Source organism: Strigops habroptila, chromosome 4, assembly GCF_004027225.2.
Source record: "Strigops habroptila isolate Jane chromosome 4, bStrHab1.2.pri, whole genome shotgun sequence".
In the NCBI taxonomy this organism is placed as follows: domain Eukaryota; kingdom Metazoa; phylum Chordata; class Aves; order Psittaciformes; family Psittacidae; genus Strigops; species Strigops habroptila.
The window spans coordinates 49,654,396-49,675,542 of NC_046358.1; the positions used below are offsets into that span (position 1 = coordinate 49,654,396).

The 21,147-nt window shown below is 39.4% G+C and overlaps 1 protein-coding gene across 4 annotated transcripts in view; it reads left to right on the plus strand.

Moving 5' to 3' along the window:
* AP2A2 (adaptor related protein complex 2 subunit alpha 2) overlaps positions 1 to 21,147 on the plus strand; it is a 50,098-nt gene that overhangs the window by 2,541 nt on the left and 26,410 nt on the right. For all 4 annotated transcript variants that reach the window (XM_030482711.1, XM_030482713.1, XM_030482712.1 and 1 more), the window contains exon 2: positions 12,992 to 13,060. In XM_030482711.1, coding sequence (XP_030338571.1) covers positions 12,992 to 13,060 — 69 coding nt within the window. The remainder of the gene's footprint in view (positions 1 to 12,991; positions 13,061 to 21,147) is intronic.

Consider the following 21,147-nt stretch of genomic DNA (forward strand, 5'->3'; position numbering starts at 1 on the left):
TTCAGACAGCTATTTGGGAGCTGTAATTTCTTGTGTATCTTATAATGAAGAACATAACTGTATCTTCCAAATAGCTGCGAAGGAGCTAATAGTTCCCACTGATAGGTGATTTATGCAGTTTCCAAATGGCTGTCTAGTGGCATTTGAGTCTTTTTCCTTTAAGGGAGTTCCTAGTGTTGCCAGCTAACCGTGGGCTGGTGTATGCTGACTAAGATTCCCAAAAATACTTGAGAACACTCAAGAGACTGTGCTTTGCAGGCACTGGTACTGGCTTAATTTTCATCTTTCTCTCTCCAGAATGGGGAGCTAGATACTTGTCGAGAACAAAAAGTAATAGCTATTTAGACAAATAGAATCTTTTGAATTGTAAATCTAAGATATTGTTCTTCCTGTTCTGAGATTGGGGGGGGAGGGGGAAGCTAGACACCAAGTGCAGTGCTTAACCTCTGTTTCTAGTCTGAAAGTTGGACTAAATATCTGACAGTTGCACTGATGTGCAAAATGCCTGCTGGCATTCTGAGTTTCAGTCTTAATTTTTGGCTTTGTTGGACTTGTTTATCTCTCTATAATACTACTATAAGGACCTGACATTTTTAGTTTGCCTACAGCTCTTTCAGATTGAGTAATGTTGAAACACGGGGAGGGGTGTAGTTTCTGAAAGACCTGAAGAGCAATTTCGCCCTAATATACACCCCCCCACACCCACTATATTAGGGACACCACTAACACTGTGGTCAGCTGGGCAGGAAAGTTCTGTGCTGTAGAGCAACCTGGTGTAGTGAAAGGTGTCCCTGCCCATGGCAGGGGGATTAGAACTAGATATTTAAGGTTCCTTCCAACCCAAACCATCCTATGATCCTATGATTTCGCACACATAAGGAATCTGAATTGTAGATGTTGCTGAAAAAATAAAATGCAGTTGTGTGCCAGTTGTACCCAGGTAAATGTGGTAATAAAATAAAGGGTATAAGTATGTAAATTTAGACTGTCTACCTTTGGAAATGTTTTATCTTCTTACATAGTCTTCTTTCTTGGGCATTTGTACCTACAAGATCTGCAGCACTAAATAATGCATCCTTCTTTTTTGAGTTTATTATATTACTGATTTGGGAGTGTTGCTTGTCTTGCCTACCTATTTTTACTAGTCTTTTTACAGGCTTCAGAAAAGTCTGATAAAGTGATAGCAATTTTCAATGCTTAAAACTCTAGTTGACTGTGAGTGAATGAACAGCTTGCACTGCCAGTCTGTCTTTAATAGCTAAAAGATTGATTGTCACTTCTGTGTTGGTTAGCCATGGTTTTGGCACTTGGGTTATCTATTAAGCTGCTTGATTTGTGTGTTAAATGCTTCTGTGTCACATATGATGTTGACTGTAAGAATTACTTTGTATGGGACTTAAAAAAGTGCTTAAAATATGCTGATTTCTTGAAAGTCTGTAAAGCTATTCATAAAAAAAAGTTAGCATGCTACTTGTAGCAGCAATGCAAAGGATTTTAAAGGGCAAAAGTGCTTCTTAATGCTTTTACTTTAGTGTCTGTGAAACTATACCATTGAGTGACTTTTTCAAAGGAAAATGTTCTTTATCCACCTAAATACCAACTGAATTTTCAAGCTCAGATAGTATAAGAAAGTTAATCATCCTGCAGTTCCTGATACCTCTCAACAATTTTGTTTCAGGGCAGCTTCTTGTTGCAGGCTCTGTATTTTGTACATAGAGGCCCTGGTGCAGATGACAGAAAAAAAGAATTTTAAAGAAAATAACTTGTTTAGATGCCTTACAATTTGCCAGTAGGTGTATGGGCTCTTCTAGAAAGTTGCTTGATTGGATTGTTTTATACCATATATGAAATAGTACTGTCATAGACATCAGAGAAGAGACAAGAAAACTATAGAATGGAAGCTGAACTGAAGTACTTGGTTAAGATAGCCCAGTTAATTAGTACTTTCGTTAATGAGGCCCACTGAGAAAACAGCAAGGTATGGCTATGCTGTAAAACAGATTGTGGTTGTAGTGGAGCTGGAAAGCTCTGAATCCTGTGGCTTGGTGAAGTGCCATCCAGACTTGGGAGTTCAGGTCAAGAAGAGTCCTTGTCACTGCTTGGATGAAGTACCTCATGAACTAAAACCCAACAAGATTTGCCTGTGTTATAAGCATATGGAATCCTGCAAGAAACACTTACTCTAAAGTAGTGTGTTAAGTCTTTTTTTTTTTTTTTTTTTTTTTTGTGGGGGGTGTGTGTGTGTATGTGCTGCAGAGTGAAGTGATTTGGCTGAAGTGATTTGGCTTATGCAAGTTAGTGCTTTATAAACTCTCCAGATGTCTGAGCTGACAGATACATCATCAGGAGTCTTTTCATTTTTTTTGAGAATAGCTTTATGCTTATCTAGTGATGAAGTACTTTAATTTGTCACTCAACCTATTTTGTTGCAACAACATTATTATCTGCTATTCACCCTGAAAACTAAAAAAGCTTTCTTTTTTCTTTTCTTCTGGAGATGGTAGTGTAGAAATAGTTTCTATTACAATATATTAAGTGTACTACTGGTAACCCCTTCCTCCACTATAAAATCAGGAAGTTATCTACTCTTGGGTTGATGAAATGGATCTGCAGAGAGGCAAAAGCTGCTTTTGCCATAGGCTTAGAGGACAAGACAGTGGTTAATTTCCCTTATTACCTTGGATAACTGCCTTACCTTTTCAGTGTCATCTTGAAAGTTGGACAGGAGGAAGAAGGATTCCTTTCGTTCATTCTCCAAATGTTTCTGTATATGTTCCAAGATACTGTTCCGTTCTCCTTAGGCTATATTTTTTTTCCTTAAATAAAACCCAACATATATTAAACAAAGGTCTATCTCATTTCTTAGAACTTAATGCATTAATTCTTCTTTGCACTGAACACAGAGGATGTCCAGAGGCTTAAGCTTCTTGAAGCCTGACTTCAGTAGCTTTGTTTCACTGAATTGGGACTGATGCGCCAGGTTATGGATAAGCAAGTGGGGATTAAAAAAGGCTGGTTCATGCAAATAATCATATGAATGGATGGTAGATAATGGAATGCATTACCTGTGTATGTGGGAGAGACATGCATATGAATGCATATGAATGCATATGAATTGTTGACGTCATCTACCTGGACTTGTGCAAAGCGTTCGACACTGTCCCGCATGACATCCTTGTCTCTAAATTGGAGAGACATCAATTTGATAGATGGACCACTCGGTGGATAAAAAACTGGCTCGATGGCCGCACGCAAAGAGTTGTGGTAAATGGCTCGATGTCCAGTTGGAAACCTGTAACGAGTGGTGTCCCTCAGGGATCGGTGTTGGGACCGGTCCTGTTCAACATCTTTGTGAGCGACATGGACAGTGGGATTGAGTGCACCCTCAGCAAGTTTGCTGACGACACCAAGCTGTGTGGTTCGGTTGATACGCTGGAGGGAAGGGATGCCATCCAGAGGGACCTTGACACGCTTGTGAGGTGGGCCGATGCCAACCTTATGAAGTTTAACCAAGCCAAGTGTAAGGTCCTACACCTGGGTCAGGGCAATCCCAGGCACTGCTACAGGTTGGGCGGAGAAGAGATTCAGAGCAGCCCTGCAGAGAAGGACTTGGGGGTGTTGGTTGACGAGAAGCTTAACATGAGCCGGCAGTGTGCACTTGCAGCCCAGAAAGCCAACCGTATCCTGGGCTGCATCAAAAGAAGCGTGACCAGCAGGTCGAAGGAGGTGATCCTGCCCCTCTACTCTGCTCTTGTGAGACCTCACTTGGAGTACTGCGTACAGTTCTGGTGTCCTCAACATAAGAAGGACATGATGCTGTTGGAGCGAGTCCAGAGGAGGGCCACGAGGGTGATAAGAGGGCTGGAGCACCTCCCGTATGAAGACAGGCTGAGAGAGTTGGGACTGTTCAGCCTGGAGAAGAGAAGGTTGCGTGGAGACCTCATAGCAGCCTTCCAGTGTCTGATGGGAGTCTACAGGGATGCTGGGGAGGGACTCTTCGTTAGGGACTGTAGTGGTAGGACAAGGGGTAATGGGTTCAAACTTAAACAGGGGAAGTTTAGATTAGATATAAGGAAGAAGCTCTTTACAGTGAGGGTGGTGAAGCACTGGAATGGGTTGCCCAGGGAGGTTGTGGATGCTCCATCCCTGGCGGTGTTCAAGGCCAGGTTGGACAGAGCCTTGAGCCACATGGTTTAGGGCAAGGTGTCCCTGCCCATGGCAGGGGGGTTGGAACTAGATGATCTTAAGGTCCTTTCCAACCCTTATGATTCTATGATTCTAATTAAATGACCACATGAGTATCTGTAGGTATTTGTTCTCTGTGAGAACACCCCCCCAGTGAAAAAAAATCTCACACAGGGTGAGTTGGGCATATACAGCTTGTTTTAGTGCTTTATGTCAGTAATAGGGCTTTAGTGTGTAGGGAGGCAGCCACTCTGTTGCTTCTTTGAGATGCAGGTTCTTATTTGCATTGGATACAGTTTTAAAGTAGGACTTGAGTTACTTTCGTATACAGTCAATGACTCTTCTTCATTTGTATTCTTTAGATTACTTATCTCTTCAAAGAAATTTGAAGGCAAGGCATCTTAATTTGCTCTCCTATTTCTCTTGCAAGGTTATGGCCACTCATCTAATATGGACAGTTTCTGGCCTGAAAAACCCTAAGAGCATGCTGCTTAGAGCTGTAATAAACACTAGGTCTTGCATCACTTGCTACTGTTTGCAGGAGAGCAATTTAAGGAAAACACAATTAGTGTGAGATTAGTCTGAGGAGGATGTGTAAAACAAGACTAGTGTCCCTCTGATTGCTCCTCAGTCTTAGCTTGCTTTGGGTCGTTTCATAGAACTTTTGGGGGTTGTTTTCATGGGTTGGTTTGTTTGGTTTTTGTGTTTTGTTTTGTTTTCTGCATGTTTGGCTGAGAAAAGAGGAGAGTAGACAAGTATGATGATTAATAGATGAGAAGTTATAAAGATCTAGAATTTCTCGTGACAGGCACACTCTCCATTGAAGACATTGATTGGAAAATATAACATCTGCCAAATATGAAATCCTTTGGATAAATGCTGCCCATCAGTCTCGCAAGAGGAAATTTAGGACTGTTGCAGAGACTGTTACATATCTGCATCAATTAGTGAGGTCATACAGGATTTCTTAAGGCCCCTGAAATAGTAGTTTAGAAGTGATAACAAAACTAGATTTTGGATAAGCCTCAAACTGTTCTTCTGTTATTTGGATACGATCTAAGGCAGAAGAGAGGCCAGAGTGCCTTCTAAATCAGTGCAAATACTGCCTTACCCTGTTGAAGGGAGTGTAACTGTTCTGTGTGAAAATACTGTTCCAGGAAATGGCTACTCAGTCAAGGAAGGAGGAGAAGCTGCTTTATGTAGTAACCTAACCTTGCAGTTCTGGTTTTGCATATCTTCTTAGCTTAAAGCTTATCTTTTGATAGGAGTCAATGCCATTTTGTTAACTAAACTGCCAAGTAGATGTTTCATGTGTCATAAAGTCAGTTGGGTATGAGCTTCCAGTAAACTTTCAGTTGATGTGGGGAAAGATCTGGTCTTAAGCTAGACCCTCTGGCATAGTTACTCTTCAAACTCTGAAGTTTGAGCTGTAGTGTTTTTCTTGTAGTGCCTAGTTAGAAAAACCATCCATAGTAGGCACCTAATATTATTAAACTTCTATTAAGTTACTGCAATTAAAGTATCTGAATTGTGATATAATGCAGAAGCTGCAGTGTGCTCTCTTGCATTTATTTGCCTTCCCTTATGTGACCAAGGAGTTAATGGATTACTGTATTACAGTAAAGCCTATGACTCCCTGCTGTTTCATGGGAAGTGTTGCTATAGGGGCAAATCTCTAGCAGTGTACTGGAGGAAGAAGTGAGTTTTGCAGATAGAATAGGACTAACTGCTATGCAGAATATTAGCAAGTTCTTAAATAGGATCAGTAGGTCACTGATCTCTTCGTATAAATGGGAATCTAATCACAACACAATGTCCCAAGGCACAACAGTCTTCAACTGTTTTTGTGCCATTCATGATCTCCAACATAATAGGCAGGCGTTTCTTTCTTCTGATCAAACACATCTTGTGAAAGGACAGTATGCACTCATGTTGTTCATAACAGGATGTTAATACATCATTGAGCAAAAAGCTTCTTGTTCTGCAGCCTTGAACTGGTCAATTTCTGAACAAAACTGAAGCCATACTAACATCTTACGAAGGTACAGTATTTTATAGTAGCCTCTTTGGATCAGTTGCACAGTGAGTTTTTAAGCAATAGCACCATCTTTCTCCTTTGGACATAGCCAGGTGGACATGGAACTTGCATCTCTATTGTAGTACTCTAGATAGTATAGCCAAACTATTAAAAACTCGCATAGTGTGAGGGCAGGCATACACCAAACAGACCACTCTGATGTATTGCTATGTAACCTGCCTCCCTTGTGACCCTTCCCTGCTGTGCTAAATAACCAGCTGAGAGATGAGGGTGAAGTGGAGGATGGATTTGATGCTTTACTTCATGAAGCTAATGATCTGCATAGCAAGAGGCTAATCTATACTCTAGAGCTGTAGCATGAGTATCCATCCTGCTGGCAGGGTAATTTACTGATACGAGTTTTAAGTACTGTAGAAGCTCTTTCCAAAGGCAGGAAAGGATGCGCTGATTACTTTTATGTGAATATTTTCCCATAAGTATTTGCACCACTCTTACTGTAGAGATGCTACTGTTCAATCTATTTTAACCAGTTTCTTTCTCTGTTCCCTGACAGCAGGTTTAACAATGCAGTGTACTTTTACCATCATGCTTATAAGCTGTTTTAGCAATAGGAAAGGGGAATGGGTAATTTAGTTGCTTTCTGCTACTAAGAGTGTGTTTGGATGGTGAATGTGGTGAGCTTGCTCTTTACCTGGTCACGTATTCTGCTGGCATTATCACTGTAGTAAAGCTGATATGATTTACTCTTTGGATATTAAATAAACCAATCTTGCTTTTGTCTGGCTCTCTAACTAATCTGCAGCAGTACAAAGTAGTAGTAGGAATACATATGCCAGGAGGAGAGCAGTGCTAAGGAACAGTCTGGAGTTGCCTTTTAAGAAGTATAGCCTTGAATCAAACTAATTATGAAAATTATCAATGAATTCTGCTTAAAGGAAGCTAGTAGCAGTTTGACTGTAATGTCTCTCCCACCCAGCTTGGCCAATCAGCTTGGGTGCTCCTAATATAGAGGCTAGTGAAAACATAATAAAATGAAAAAAATCTTCTGTTTGGAAAACAAAGTTTACAGCTCTGCAGGAAAACATCTGACAAGATCTTTGAGAATTTCTTTTGTGTAATAACTGTGTTCTTAAGTAGATGTTCCTAGCCACTACAGAGTTCAGAGAAGAAGCTGCTGCTCTTAACCTTGGCAGTATTTGTATTACTGCTGTCCTAAACAGAAAACTAGACTTGTCCTATCTTCAAGGCCTGTTCAGTAATTGAATATGAACAGAGAGGCATGTTCTGTTAGACAAATGGTAGCGCCACAAATAGGAACTGACACTACTACTTGCCTTCAAGAAGCATGACAAAATGGTGGCAAGCTTTTCCTTATGCTAATAGAGCCTTCTACCCAACATGCTCTGTAGTTCTTCGCACTACTAATGGTATATCTGTAATCATAGGATTGTCAGGTGGCTACAATTCAAGTAAGGCTAAGAGGTGACATAAGTAACAGTTCTAACCTCTGCATAAATTCAAAACAAATTAGTTGAGTGGGCTCCATAAGCAGATTGGAGCCAGATGAGTAAAGGCAACACAAACTTTTGTGAAGCAATTTTTTTTGCTTTAAATGTTGTGTGTATACCTGTCTCAAGAACTTGCCTGCAGAAATCTATGGTGCTCAGTATTTGTGCAGATGCTGGTGTAGAAAAATGCTTCTTTGTTCCTTTGGGAAATAAATGTATATAGACTTGGTCAGAAATACACCAGACTCTAAATGGTTTGTATGAAAGCTAAGAACTCTTAGCAGTTGTAGTTAATCAGCATGGAAGTGCTTTGTGCCTCAAACTTGGCTTAGACAGTCTATAGTTAGTATAGCAACAAGTTAATCCTGATGGAGCAGGTCGCTAAGTGAGCCATAAGCAGCCCATTAATTCTGACCTTGAAGGACTTGCTTAGTCTCTTGCAACCCTGCTGCCAAGTTAGTATTAAGATCTGTCAAATGTTCTCTTCAAATGGATGGAATCAAATTCCTTTCTGTAACTTGTGTTTTCTCATTCTTCTGTGGATTGTAAAGCAGAACTCCAGACTGACATATGGAGGTGTTATTCTTGCAGTACTGAAGCTCTGACTATAGTCTGGATTACTAGGAGATTTAAGAATAGTAATTGGTTCTCTGAAAAGCTGGATGACTCTTGGTTTTCTCCAGTCTGTCTTTGTTAAACAAGATGGTAATTAATGATAATAGTGCACTGCAGACTAAATTTACTTTGCTTAATGAAGGCAGTAGGCAGCACAGCGGAGCCTGGGAAACTGCTAAATATGAAGTAATCATTCACAAGCACCTTGGATAATGTTGTGGCTGGAGATCTGTTTGCTCAGGTGCTCATCTTGGAGACTAAGAGCAATCATATACAAGGGCTGTAAGGCTATAAACAGTATATGTCTTCTGTGCAGAATAGCCAAAACTTACTGGCTTGCAGTCAACTCTTTTAATAACTTTTTGTGAATATTTAATCTTATTTCCTAAACTGGAAAAAGCCTGAATAAGTGAAAGCGAGAAGGATGTGGCCTGAATTGAGGTGGAACATAATCTTGTTGTACTCTGGCTTAAATACTGTCCTGCCCATCAGTTTGTATATGTGGCATGACCTTTATTAAGCCTCTCCAAGTTGAATGGCTTGGCTACATAGAACCCATGTTTTTGGAATGCAGCTTGAAACTGGGAGCTGTGTGACAGCCTGGAAGCGAGGCAGAGCAATTGCCTTTGCAAGCACAATGTTCTGAAGCACAATGCTCCTTCAACTGTCATAAATAGTGGTCTTATCTTCCTTTTTAACAATCTTTGAGGTTACTTAAATGTTGTAGTGATGGTAAAAATCAAATATGCATGTAGAAATTCTAAAGTGAGTGTACCATGGCTGAGTAACCTGGTCAGCTTGTCAGTTAATTGAACAGATTTTTTTTTTCCAATAATCCCTGCTTCCCCCTCTACCCTTAGTGGGGCAGAAGATCCAGCTGGAAATTGGTCCTTGGTTTTTTGATACTTATTTCTTTTTCCCTGTACATGGAACAAACTGAAGCTACTTGCCACTGGGAGGTTTTGTTTTGCTTTGTCATCCTCTAATGTAAGAATAAATTGATTTGAATAAGGTTACCACGCAATAGAACTGCTGGAGTTCAGGAGACTTGTTTTTAGATGCTTCAGCCTGATTTTAACGCATGAGTTACCCTAAGCATTCTTATGTGACTGTCCTCACTGACGCTTAACATCCAGTGTGCTAGTGCTGCTCTCTAAAACTGCAATTTCAGGCACATATAGACTGTAATCACTAATAAGGAGACAAGATGTAATCATTTGACTTGATTTCCAGTGTATGGAGTTAAACTTTTATCCAACTACTTGCTATGCTATTTATGTTTGGTCAAGGTCTAGATGAGATTGTATACTGCATTCCAAATAAACCAGCCTGAAGGAATTATTCAGAACAGGCTTTTGTTCACATGATATGCAAGTTTTTAACTTTGAGAGAATAAACCTTCAGATGTAAATTTACTGTTTAATATGGGAGTTCCTGTCAACTCATTGCTACAGCTGTGTGCACGGGGGGTGGGATTTTGAGTTTTGTGTTGCTGAGTCTGCAGTCCATTTCTGCCAAAGGTGCTGACTTCACAAATTCCTGAAGTATTTTAGTCAGGCTACCCTTAATGCTCTGTTGCTTGCTTAGAACACAAAGAACCCAGTTTCTAGCAGTAACTGATCATCTGTGTGCGTAAGTTCTTTACTGTGAGGGTGGTAAGGCACTGGAAGACGTTGCCCAAAGGAGTGATAAATGCTCCATTCCTGGCAGCGTTCAAGACCAGACTGGATGGAGTCTTGGGTGACATGGTCTGGTGTGTCCTGTCCCTGCCTATGGCAGGGGGGGTTGGAACTAGATGATCTTAAGGTCCTTTCCAACCCCAGCTATACTATAACAGATAGATAATGCTGCTTGGAAGGTTTGCTGAGAGGTTTCGGTGATTTTGAAAATAAATAAATAAATAAGCCTTGATTTTTATCTTTGGTTAAGAAAAACTGGCTGACATGTACTTGTTTCTCCTTCCTCTCCCCTTTTTTAACATCAGTGGTTATTGCCATGCTTGTTGAGGTTAGAGAAACAATTGCTAAAAAGTCAAAGTAAATTCTGCTGTTTACGGTTTTCAGTGTTTTCGTTACAAACAGAACCTAAAGATACAGAGCAAGAACCTAGCTTCCAAATTTAGCTAACTAAATATCCTACTCAGGTTAGCAGTTTACCTCACTGAGGTCAGTTCTCTGCCCTGTTAATCTGAATGAAGTACCAGACTCAGTGGTAATGTTTTAATGGGATGTGCTCTTCACTTGGTAAAAGGCAAAAGAAATTAATAATTTTAGAAACTTTTTTTTCCTCTAGAGCGGATGAATTGCTGCAGATAAGGGAAGTGTTTTAAGTCTTTAAAAAGAGTGCTAATATGAGAGCTTACAAAATTGGAGTGTTGTCTGTTTACGTGCTTTCACCCTTTAGGCATATGTTACTGTGGCCCTCTGTTCATATATGGACCCAGGTGCGAAAGACTTGCTTAAGTCCAGTAGTGAGTTTCTAATGCTGGCAAGTATCTTAGACATGAACAGTTGAGTATCTCTGCCATGTGCACAGGATAAATAATCTAATGCAATTAAGACAAATCTAAAATCTATAGCAGAAGACACTTCCAGCCTTAGATTGTACAAGCTGCTGCTTATTTATACAGTAGTGTTACTGCTTTAAAACCAGCTTACTTTAGACTGGCAAGTTAAATCAGAAGAAAACCCATAACGTGTTGCATGATACATTAATAAAAATGGGTTAAACTTTTGTGATACCAACAGATGCATCTTATAAACTGAGAGAGGTATACTATGATCTCTTGCCTTGTCATTGTAGATGTTAACTGGAGTTCCTAGGTCAAATTAAAACTGTGGACACGTCTCCTGCTTTATCTGAAAACCAAGATGTCTACAGATAGCAACTACAATTTATGTTTCAGAACAGGTATTGTGAATTACTGAGGTCTGAAAACGCTTAACTTCTTAAAAGCAGTAAGTGAATGAGTGGGTACAGGTAAGTAGTTTTTCAGGGTTGGGTATGGGGGCAGTTGTTTGGGGGGTTTTGCCATGTGGAATGCTTGCCAAGGCATCCTGCACTTCAGTGCTTTGAGCAATGTCCCTTATGAAACAGTGTTGTAGAATGGGAAAAATTCCGTTTTAAGCAAATCTGTAGGTATTTTGTTAAAATGACAAGGCAAACGAAAGTAGTTGCTTCTCGTTTGGGCCTAACTTGTTTCCATTTGCACAGTGTGCTAGTCTTGTGTATCTGTACTCTTGAGGCCATTGTTATGGACATATTAATATAAACAAGTTTTCTGCACTTTATGCAAGAATTTGTTTTGGAAGTGCAAAACTTCAGTTTCTTTTTAGGTATAAATCACAAAATTATGAAATCTGGATTAATATGGCTTAAACGTGGGTTCCCTTATACTTTAAATACTTTGTTTTTAATCTATCCTGAGGCACTTGTTTCCTTGCGTTACTTCGTCATCTTTCATCTGGCCTGCTGTCAGATCATCTTTGGAATGTGGTAAAGGGGTGATCAACAGTCATTGGGTGACACGCAATGTAGGACATGCAAATGTAATAGGATGTTTAAATGCTGAGAGTTGTTGCTTTGCTTATGTGCAAAGGGTGAGATTGGAAGTGCTTTGGAATGCTGGTCCTGATCCGCTCTTCAAGCTTTGTTACATACCCTCCTTGCACTGACATGGCTGTAGTCCCTGATGGGAGTGGTGTGGGGAAAAGTGGGCTATGAAAGCAGGGCATCTAATCCTCACTACTCTTCAGGTTGGATCATTTTCTCACAGGGTCGGGAAACTTTTTTCATAACCTCGTAGCCAAATATATGTGATGAAGAGTAAAGGAAGCTGTCTTTTTCTGCTGGTAGTTGGTGTTTTGGAAACTGCTTGAAAGTTTGAGAAAGTACAGGTCTGAATTTGCGACATGACTAGATGGTCAGTTCTGCATTGCTGAAGTGGACTTTGTTTGCGTCAAGCAACTAAGTACAATGCCTGAGTTGGTTATTTTGCCCTACCGTGCTCATTTATGTAGGAGACAGTGGACCCAGATCTCTACAGAATCTCTATCAGCAAAAACTAAAGTGGTAAAGAATAATAAGATGCTCTGGTTTTGAGCAGTGCAAATATTACTTGAATAAGCTTGCACTATCAAAATTTAAACTGCAACTTATTTCTCCAAATACCTAATTTGAATTGGCACTAGAAATCCTAATACCTATTCTTGGAATCAAAAGTTGATATGAAATATAGACTGTGCTGAGAAGTCTAAGGTGGTAATGTTGCCTAATAAAATGTGGATTTAAAATATTTCTGTTTTTTTTCAAGTGACTTGCGTGGGGCATATTGAAAGTCTGCACTTTTGCATGTATCCTATCTGTTTGAGGTTTTTGAAGTCTTTGAGCTACTTGTAAGTTTACTGCTTTTCATCTTCTGTGTCTTTTAAGGGAGGTCCTTTTAGCTTCTCAAATTCCCCTGTGAAGTGATGCTGAAGTTACCTCTGTGATGTTTGCCTTCATCCAGTTCTAATACTGGAAAGGGGGAGTAATAGTTCCTCCTGATGTTTGTATGTTCGCACAGCATGGTTGGGTGGAAAGAAGCTTAGGGTGTCCAAGGGTTGTCCAAAGCATTGTATTTTGACATGTGTTCTTTTGATTTCAGGCAAAAGTAAAGAAGCGGAGATAAAGAGGATAAATAAAGAACTAGCAAACATCCGGTCAAAATTTAAGGGTAAGTGACTTGATGCTAACCTGTACATGTTTCTTCGCATGACATTCTTCTGTGGTTTTTTGTTTTGTTCTTAGATGTTTAGACATTTTTTTTATTTCTTTTTTTTGTCAACTGCTGATGCAAGCAAATTCTCTTACCTACAGAACTTCCTGATAGTCCTGTGGTTCTTGGCCATAACAGAAAACTCCCTCATGTATCAAAGAATTGAGCTACTGTTCAAAAACTCTTTCTAATATTTTGCTTCCTAACCATGTGACTATTCAGCCTGTTTTTATTCCATAAGGCCATGAACTAGTATGAAGAAGCATGGGTGGATGTCATTATTTCCAGTAAACCAGAATCTCTTTTTAAACTTCTCCCCACCCCCACTCTTGTGCCTTTAGGGAAGTAATGGGTTAGGCTGTCTTCTAGCGGAATTAAGATAAAAACATGTGGTTGCTGAAGCCATACATCTTGACCACTCCCATAAGCAACAGTAATACAAATTACTCAAATGAAACGAGGGATATGCAGTGACTAATTCCATCCTTATGCATTTTAAGAGACAGTAATTCACTTTTAAACAACACATGGTAAAACTCATGCTGTAACTGTATTCAAGTTGTGTATGTAGCCTCAAATTTTAAAGATTCTGAGGGGCAGTTGAGATGCTTTTGAATGGAGTTCTACCAAAAGTGGCTGTGGCAAACATGGTGTTTAAATAGATAGAGGGCTGTGTGTGTAGCTAGATAAGGTATTACAGTGTGGAGGCTGTATATGTGGCTTCAGAATTGCTGTATTTGGATTAAACCTGTTTATGCCTTAGTTATCTATCCTGACTTAGACAAGCGTATCTATTTAGAATACTCAGTGTGTTACAAAGCAAGTAGTATATCTCTTAAAGGCATATGAAGACCTGCAAGAACTTGAGTGTCAACAGCAGCTTGAAAGAGAAAAGTTGACCATGAGTTGACAAGGCACTCAAAAGTTAAAAACCTCTTATAAATTGGAAGCATCACATGCCTCTGCTAATGTTTTCCGTTTAGAAATTTCAGCATACTTTCTCCAGACTGGCAACTTAAGTTGTAGGGTAACTGAGAAAACTCTAATGGCTATTTTTCTACAGTAGATAGAAAAAGGAACTTTCATTTAGTCACCTCCCTATGCTGTCACATTGTTTTCCAATTTCTTTTAATTTTAAAGCTTCTATCTAATACTGATGTTGGTCTGATTTTTGCCAAAAGTAGCAGGCTTTGCATAGTCTGTTCTACAGACTATTGTCCATCACCCAATCCAGGTCTAAAACTTGTGTCCTTTTTCCAGACAGTGACCAGCAGATACTGCCTTCATGTGCTAAGTATGAGCAACTAGCACATAGTTCAAGGCACTAGAAACCTGCATGCAAGAGTGACAACCATTTTTCTTTATGATCAAAGTGGATCATTATCTTGCCTAGTAAATTTAAGCATAAAATTATACCTTTTAAGTAAAGCTGTTTAATCTCCAAGCAAGAGCTATACCAGGCAACTGAAGCATATCTTTCAGATAAAGAGACTGAGTTTATTTAAAAGCTGTTTAAGAAGATTTTGTACACCTAAAGTTATTCAAAGTTTTATGTTACTCTATCTTCTAATTAATTTCATTAAGTTGATTTAATCTGGAAGATTCAGCCACGAAGACTACTTGTTTTCTCTTGGTCAATGTTTGGAAAACTGCTTGCTGTCGGATGGTAGCATTATTGGTTATCAGCTGCTGCCGAAATTCATCTTGGCACCTAAATTCTCAATTATTTAGTCAAGACAGCTTTTTTTAGGAAGCAGCGTATTGCTTTCCCTGTAAATATATTAAGTATTCCACCTATGCCATTTTGTCATCAAAAACTAGAACTAGCTGGAAACCTTGCTGCAGTCATACGCAGAAATCTAGTTCTTTCAGCAACTTAACTTCAGGCTACACCACCTTCTTTTTTAATTTTTTTTTTTTTTTTTTTAAATCTTGATTTAGTTGACGGGCAAGCTTTAGTTTGTTTGCAAAACCTAATCAATTTTTCACTAACGAAACTGGAAGCTTTCATCAGACTAAGTCTTCAAATTGCAGTGAAGGTCTGAAAACTTCAAAAAGCATACAAAATGAAAGTTTTTGAGGCTTCTGTAGAACCTTGCTGCCTACTGCGTATTCCAGCGTGCTTGAAGCATGAAGGAGGTTCTGTCAGACCCACTCACCTCACTGCTAGAGTTAAACATGTTGTAAAGGAATGCAATAAGGAATTGCAGAAAAGTTCATAATGGTTAATGCTGTTTCAGTACTGACTTGTAGGGAAATAGTCTAGTTCTTACTGTTTGGCTGTGATCAAATCTGATTAAATAATCCTCTTTAGATACTAGCCCAACTCCTTATGGTTGCATCTGACAAGAAAAGCTGTAATCTGCAAGCTCAAATAGGGAAGCTAGATTCGAACTTCTATTCCATATGGAAGCTGAGCATTCTACTAAAATTGATAGCTTTCATGTTCTGAGTAACACAAACTCCATTTGGTTCCATCCACATGCGCTGACCTGCATACTTCTGTAAACTTCTGAGTGTGAAAGAAGTGAATCTGTGAATTGTTTGGGTACCACAGCAATCAGTGCAGGCTTTAATGCTAATAATAATCTCTTCTGAATGTACTTTCTGGTAAAGTGCAGTAAATCCTATGTGGGGATCCCAGAATGAACACTGACGCACAATTCAGTGTTTTGTCAACATCTGCTGTCATGAGTCTTGCCCTGTGAAGAGTCTACGAAGGTGAATTCAGAAGGTTGCTAATATCACCTCTAGTGAAAAGCTACCACAATAGAGCTAATCTTCACTGTTCTTTTTTGTGAATGTCTCTATAAAAGCAGCAGTATAAGCCACTGTGTTACGAAACTTCTAGAAAACTTGGCAGTAATTAAGCTCTAAGTGAACTGAATTCTGTCAGAAAGGCATTCTCTGGTTAACACAGGTAGTTTGGCTGTGTTTAATTTAACCTGTGTTTAATCTTGTGTGATACAACAGCTGCTGATAGTCCAGTTCATAAACTTAGCCAGTTCTGTTTGTCAGTTTTTTAAGGTATGTTGTGGCTCAAGTACAAAAATAATTAAAAGTGCATACACAGTAAATCCCTTGTACATCGCAGTTAATTGTGATGTGGGGGACAGCTGATTCTATGAAAATTGGCTGAGTAGAATCATGAATCAGGCAATGATCAGAGAATAGAGGTGCTTTCAGCAAAGTAGTGCAGTAACTTTGGCCCACGTACCTTGTGTAGCATCCTTTAAGCACAGTTTAAATAGTGTTGAATAAATACCAGTGTGTGCTCATTCAGTGGCTTGATTGAAAGACGACTAAAGCTTCCTGTAAGCTCATTTTCGTTATGGCTGTGTTATTACTGAATTTGTGTGGATTTTAAGTGAAAAATGTTGCGTAACTGAAGGTATTAACTTGATGTAGCCTGAATGAAAACTGGACATAAATGTTACAATTTAGAAGAAGCTGAGTTTGGAAAACTTATGTATCTGGTTGAAGCGTTGAGAGTGTGAGGAGGAGATAGCTGTGTATCTTTCTGCTGCAGGAGTTCTATGTGGGCTTTGTGCTGCATGGTTCTCCCTTGCAGAAGTGCCTTGTAAAAATAAACACACCTTCATAATGCATTTTATTCTTGGTTTAAGTGGACATCATTTGGTTGAATCCAGTTTCTTTTTATGTAGCTCTGACTTCTAAAAATATTTTGGATTAAAATAGCTTTAAAATAGTTTGGATTAAGACAAATATATGTCTGTGAATTTAAGATGGAGTCCCTTGCTAAATAATTATGGGGAGAACTGTTGCCCTGGGTTAATCACCTGGCCAGAGATGTGACTGTTGGACTGGCTGCATTGCTATAACCAGAGAAAAGTCTGACTGTAAGAAGCAGTACTGGCAGTAGTGCCTCTTGGCACAGATACGTTCTTGTTTAAGACTAGCATAAGAGACTGGTATACCACAAGTATCCTTTACACTCTTCAGCGTACATCTATTGCAGTATCTGGACCCCCACTCCATATAGCTTACAAGATGTATTCTTGCACTGTTACAGAGAGAGGCTAAGTATATTTCTACTTTTGTTCTATCATGCAAGTAGCTGGCAAGCCTGTTACCCACCTTATGTGTGGGTAACCTGCTATTAAAATACCCTTGCACTTAACAGGCTGCGATGAGGCTGCAGATCTCTGGAAAAGTCATACTTCTCCTGAACTAATGGAATGTATACCATGGCTTTGGGTTCTGATCTGGCTTCTGTGCTGCAAGCTCAGAAGGAATCTAGAGTCTCTGTACGTAAGGTGACTTTGTCTCTTTTTGCAGCATGAGGAAGCACTGTTGGTGAGGTCAGTGTGTCCTTGACAGTTGCTTGAAATGCTTCTGCATTAACTGAGATAAGATGCATGTAGTAGAGAGAAACTACGTAAGTGTGATACAGTTGTAGAAGTTGTGTGGAGAAATACTGTTGCTTTTGTTTTACATGTTCATACTGTAAGCTGATTTTGCTCCCATGCTTGAGCTAAACTAAAAGTCTGGCTGCCAGAGTAGTAATTGGTTTGCAAATGAGTGGAAAAAATACCTGGTTTGTTCAGTTGTTTCATCATTTTGATATCTCAGTACACAAATTCAGCTCTAAAGAAACTGACCACAAATCTATAAGCTGTTCTTGCAGTGAAGGGAACTGTTCTGTGCTTGATTGAGGCTTGTTCTTTTTTTCCACCTGGCATTAGATTTTAGTTTTGTTCTGATTGCTTAATGAGGTTTCTGTTTCTGTTGCAAGAGTGGCTGCTAGATTTCAGACGTGCTGGTGTATCTTAACTTTGGCTTGTGCATAAGTGCTCCAATATCAGTCGATAATTTCTGCCCCGCTCCCCCCCCCCCCCCCCCAACCCTTCTTGTTTGTGGGATTTGGGTTGGGTTTTGGTTGGTTGGTTTTATGTGTGTTTTGGGTTTTTGGGGTGTTTGTTTGTTTGTTTGTTTTTTGGTTTTGGGGGGGGTGTTTGGTGTGTGGGTGTTTTTGTTTGGTTTTTTTTTTGTCTGTTTGGTTTTTTTTTCATTTTTTTGTTTGGTTTTTTTTTGTCTGTTTGGGGTTTTGTTGTTGTTGTTTGTTGGGTTTTTGTGTTTTGAGGTGGTTTTTTTTTTTTGTTTTTGTACTTCAGCTCACTTTTTCCCAAATTCAAGCAAGTCTTCTCTGTTGTCCCAAACTACACAGTAACCCTTTGCAGGAAATTCAAGATGAGCCTCTGAATACCTATTTTTAAGCAGAAGCTGTGCAACAGTAAATATGTTTCCTGGCAGGCTTTGAAAGTGTATCCTTTATATTTAAGTTGGGTCTGGTTAGTCACACTGTGCTCTGATCATCTAAGAGACATGAAGGCAGTTGGAGAGTAAAATAATAAAGTGTCTTCACTGACAGAGTGAATTGTTGGAGGTAAAAACCAGGCTTCAGATATCACCTGAGTTGTAGGGCTGCTTTAGTAATACTTTGTTTTAGTGGTGGTAGTATGGTAACTAAACACTAGCTTATGAATTTGTATGGGTTGTCTGCCACAAATATTCAGTCCTTTATTTAGAGGGCTTGGACTGTCACTCTTATGGAAAAACAAATCTTGTCTCGAAGTGTAGATACATTCATAAAAAGCAACTTAATTTTTCTAAGCCTCTAAGCTAATAGTAGACCTTCTGATACAGTATAGCCCTGGATTGCTGTTAACTGCATGAACGTAAGTCAGTGTCAACCTAGGAAGGAAGCAGGGACACTGAATGCAAAGAAGCACTTAAGGGGGTTTTCCATTCTGCTTTGCATAAGCCATTATTGCAGTTTTAAAAGCTAAGATTGTCTTGTTTTTAAGTTAGTAATCAACCACCTGGATGCTAGTGAGATGAGACTTGTCAGGCTTCCTTTCCCTGTATGCCCCCCCGCCTGATGAACTTCCTACAGGACTAAACCATCTTCTTTCCCTGTCTGGCTGGTGGCAGGATATGTAACTGCAGCAGGGTGGTTTTTAGGTATACTGAATTAGATTCAAAAGCAGGTGCTAGTTTTTAACCAGTGGTCCAAATTAGAGGTAGAAAGGGCTGCCTGGGAATCAAAGGGTCTCGTAATGCGTTTGTGCCATATTTTTTCCTTTTTGGAAAGCTGCATAAAAGAGATCTGTGAGGAAGGAAAACCAGAACTTCCCTGTTGAAATGGTAAAGAGGTGATGCACAGAAATATGAAAGTAGTAATTCTTAATACTATTTGGTGATGGGCTGTTAATAATTTCTTTCTTAAAAAAAAAGACTAATAAGCTTTCCAGGGAAAGCAAGTAACCTTTGAAATGCCCACTGTGCTCAAAACCTGCTGACATGTGTTCTGAATCCTTCCTGTTTCTGCTGACTTGATTTGCAGTACTTGCAAATGTTCCCGAGAGCATTTAAAAATGAGCTGAGTTAAAAGAAATTATTGTGCATTGAAACAAAGATAACAGGACATGTGAATTTTCCTTCTGTTCCTGTTCAGATGTTTACTTGAGGCTCAGGGAAGCTGTACTATTTTAGCACTTACTTTAGCAATGAGACTTGTTAGTAATGTTGAAAATAGAACCTTTATAACTCTTTGTAAATGCTACAATGGAGGGAGAGGAATTGAATAGTTAAACTTGAAATTTCAGTAAGAATCTGAATCAAAGAATCCTTCAAAACACAGCTGGAATTAGACAACTATAGTGAGACCTTTGACTGCAGTGCTTTATTTTTCCCCTCAAATTGCTCAGCTAATTAAATAATAGAACACTGGTTTTGTACTTTAATAGTTCTAGTAACTGCTACTTTGCTTAGTTTAAAAGTTTGCCTGTTATTGAGAACCTTCACATTGCCTTCAGTTCTGCATACAAGGCACAGAAACTTCTGGAAGCAGTCAGTGAACTTGCCATCTGAAGTGTTTCAGGTCCTGATTTTACAGTATTGTTCTCTGATGGCACATGGTGAAGAAAGAAGCTCAAGATCCAAAATGCTTCAAATACCCCAAGATCCAAGGACCTTGCTAATCTGAGCTCTTAAAATACTGGTGTCTTGGAAGGATATAATCCTTTAAATAGCTGGGTCATAAACCTGAAAAAAGGAATTGCCAAACCATGACAAATACTTAGTTGTCAAAGTTAATGTGGTTCAGAGTATACATACTTTCATCTGCTTATGATCTTCATTAAGCTATTGTGTTGCAGTATTCTATATTCCCCTCTTCCCTTCTGGTAGCACAAAGTCAACACCAGAGTCATTTGAGAAGATGAAAGAATAGGATTTATACTTGTGACTTGTGTATTGCTGATGGATTGTACCCTAACAGGCGTCTGCAGTTCCGTCTCTTGGACTCCTGGGAACTCCAGTCTTGGAGACTGGGTTTTTTTCACTTATGGTAAAGTTCATATGAAACCTACTTTCTGATGCCTTTTGGCATATCTGTATCTCTGAGAAGCACCTGATGTAATTAATGCTATTAAATACCATGACAATGATCTCAGCCTGTAGAGGAACACTGACTAAAATGGATTCAGCTTGTTTAGTGTCTCTTTCTGCTAATTATAATAGTATCTGGTAATGGTATGCAGCATCACCTGTTCTTTAATCATTCACCTGGAAACAGCTGGCTTGTCATGTTCTTATTGCTAAGCAATATAAAGCCCTCCTTGGCTTATTCACTGATTAATTCTCCTTCCAGATCTCAGGCAGAAGACCAATTGGAAATCAAATCCTAAAAGCTTGTAAAAACTTTTCTTAAGCAGCTGAAGAATGTTTAAAAACTAAAGCTGTCACAGCCTCTTCCTGTGTCTTTTTCTTTTTCACTTGCTCCTCTGAGGGAAGGTATCTTTGATCTAAATCTCCCTACGATGTTGGGGTGGGACGAAGCTTCTGCTCAAGTGCCATTTTATTGGGGAAGTAGTATAACAGGAGGTATTTATTTCCACTGTTGTAAATATAGAAGCTGTATTCCTTTGCATATTGCTTCCAAAGAAGGGGAAGAATCTCACCCCACCCTTCCCTCTTCCCTCCTTTCTACACCCCACCCCCAATTTTTCACTCTGGTTCTT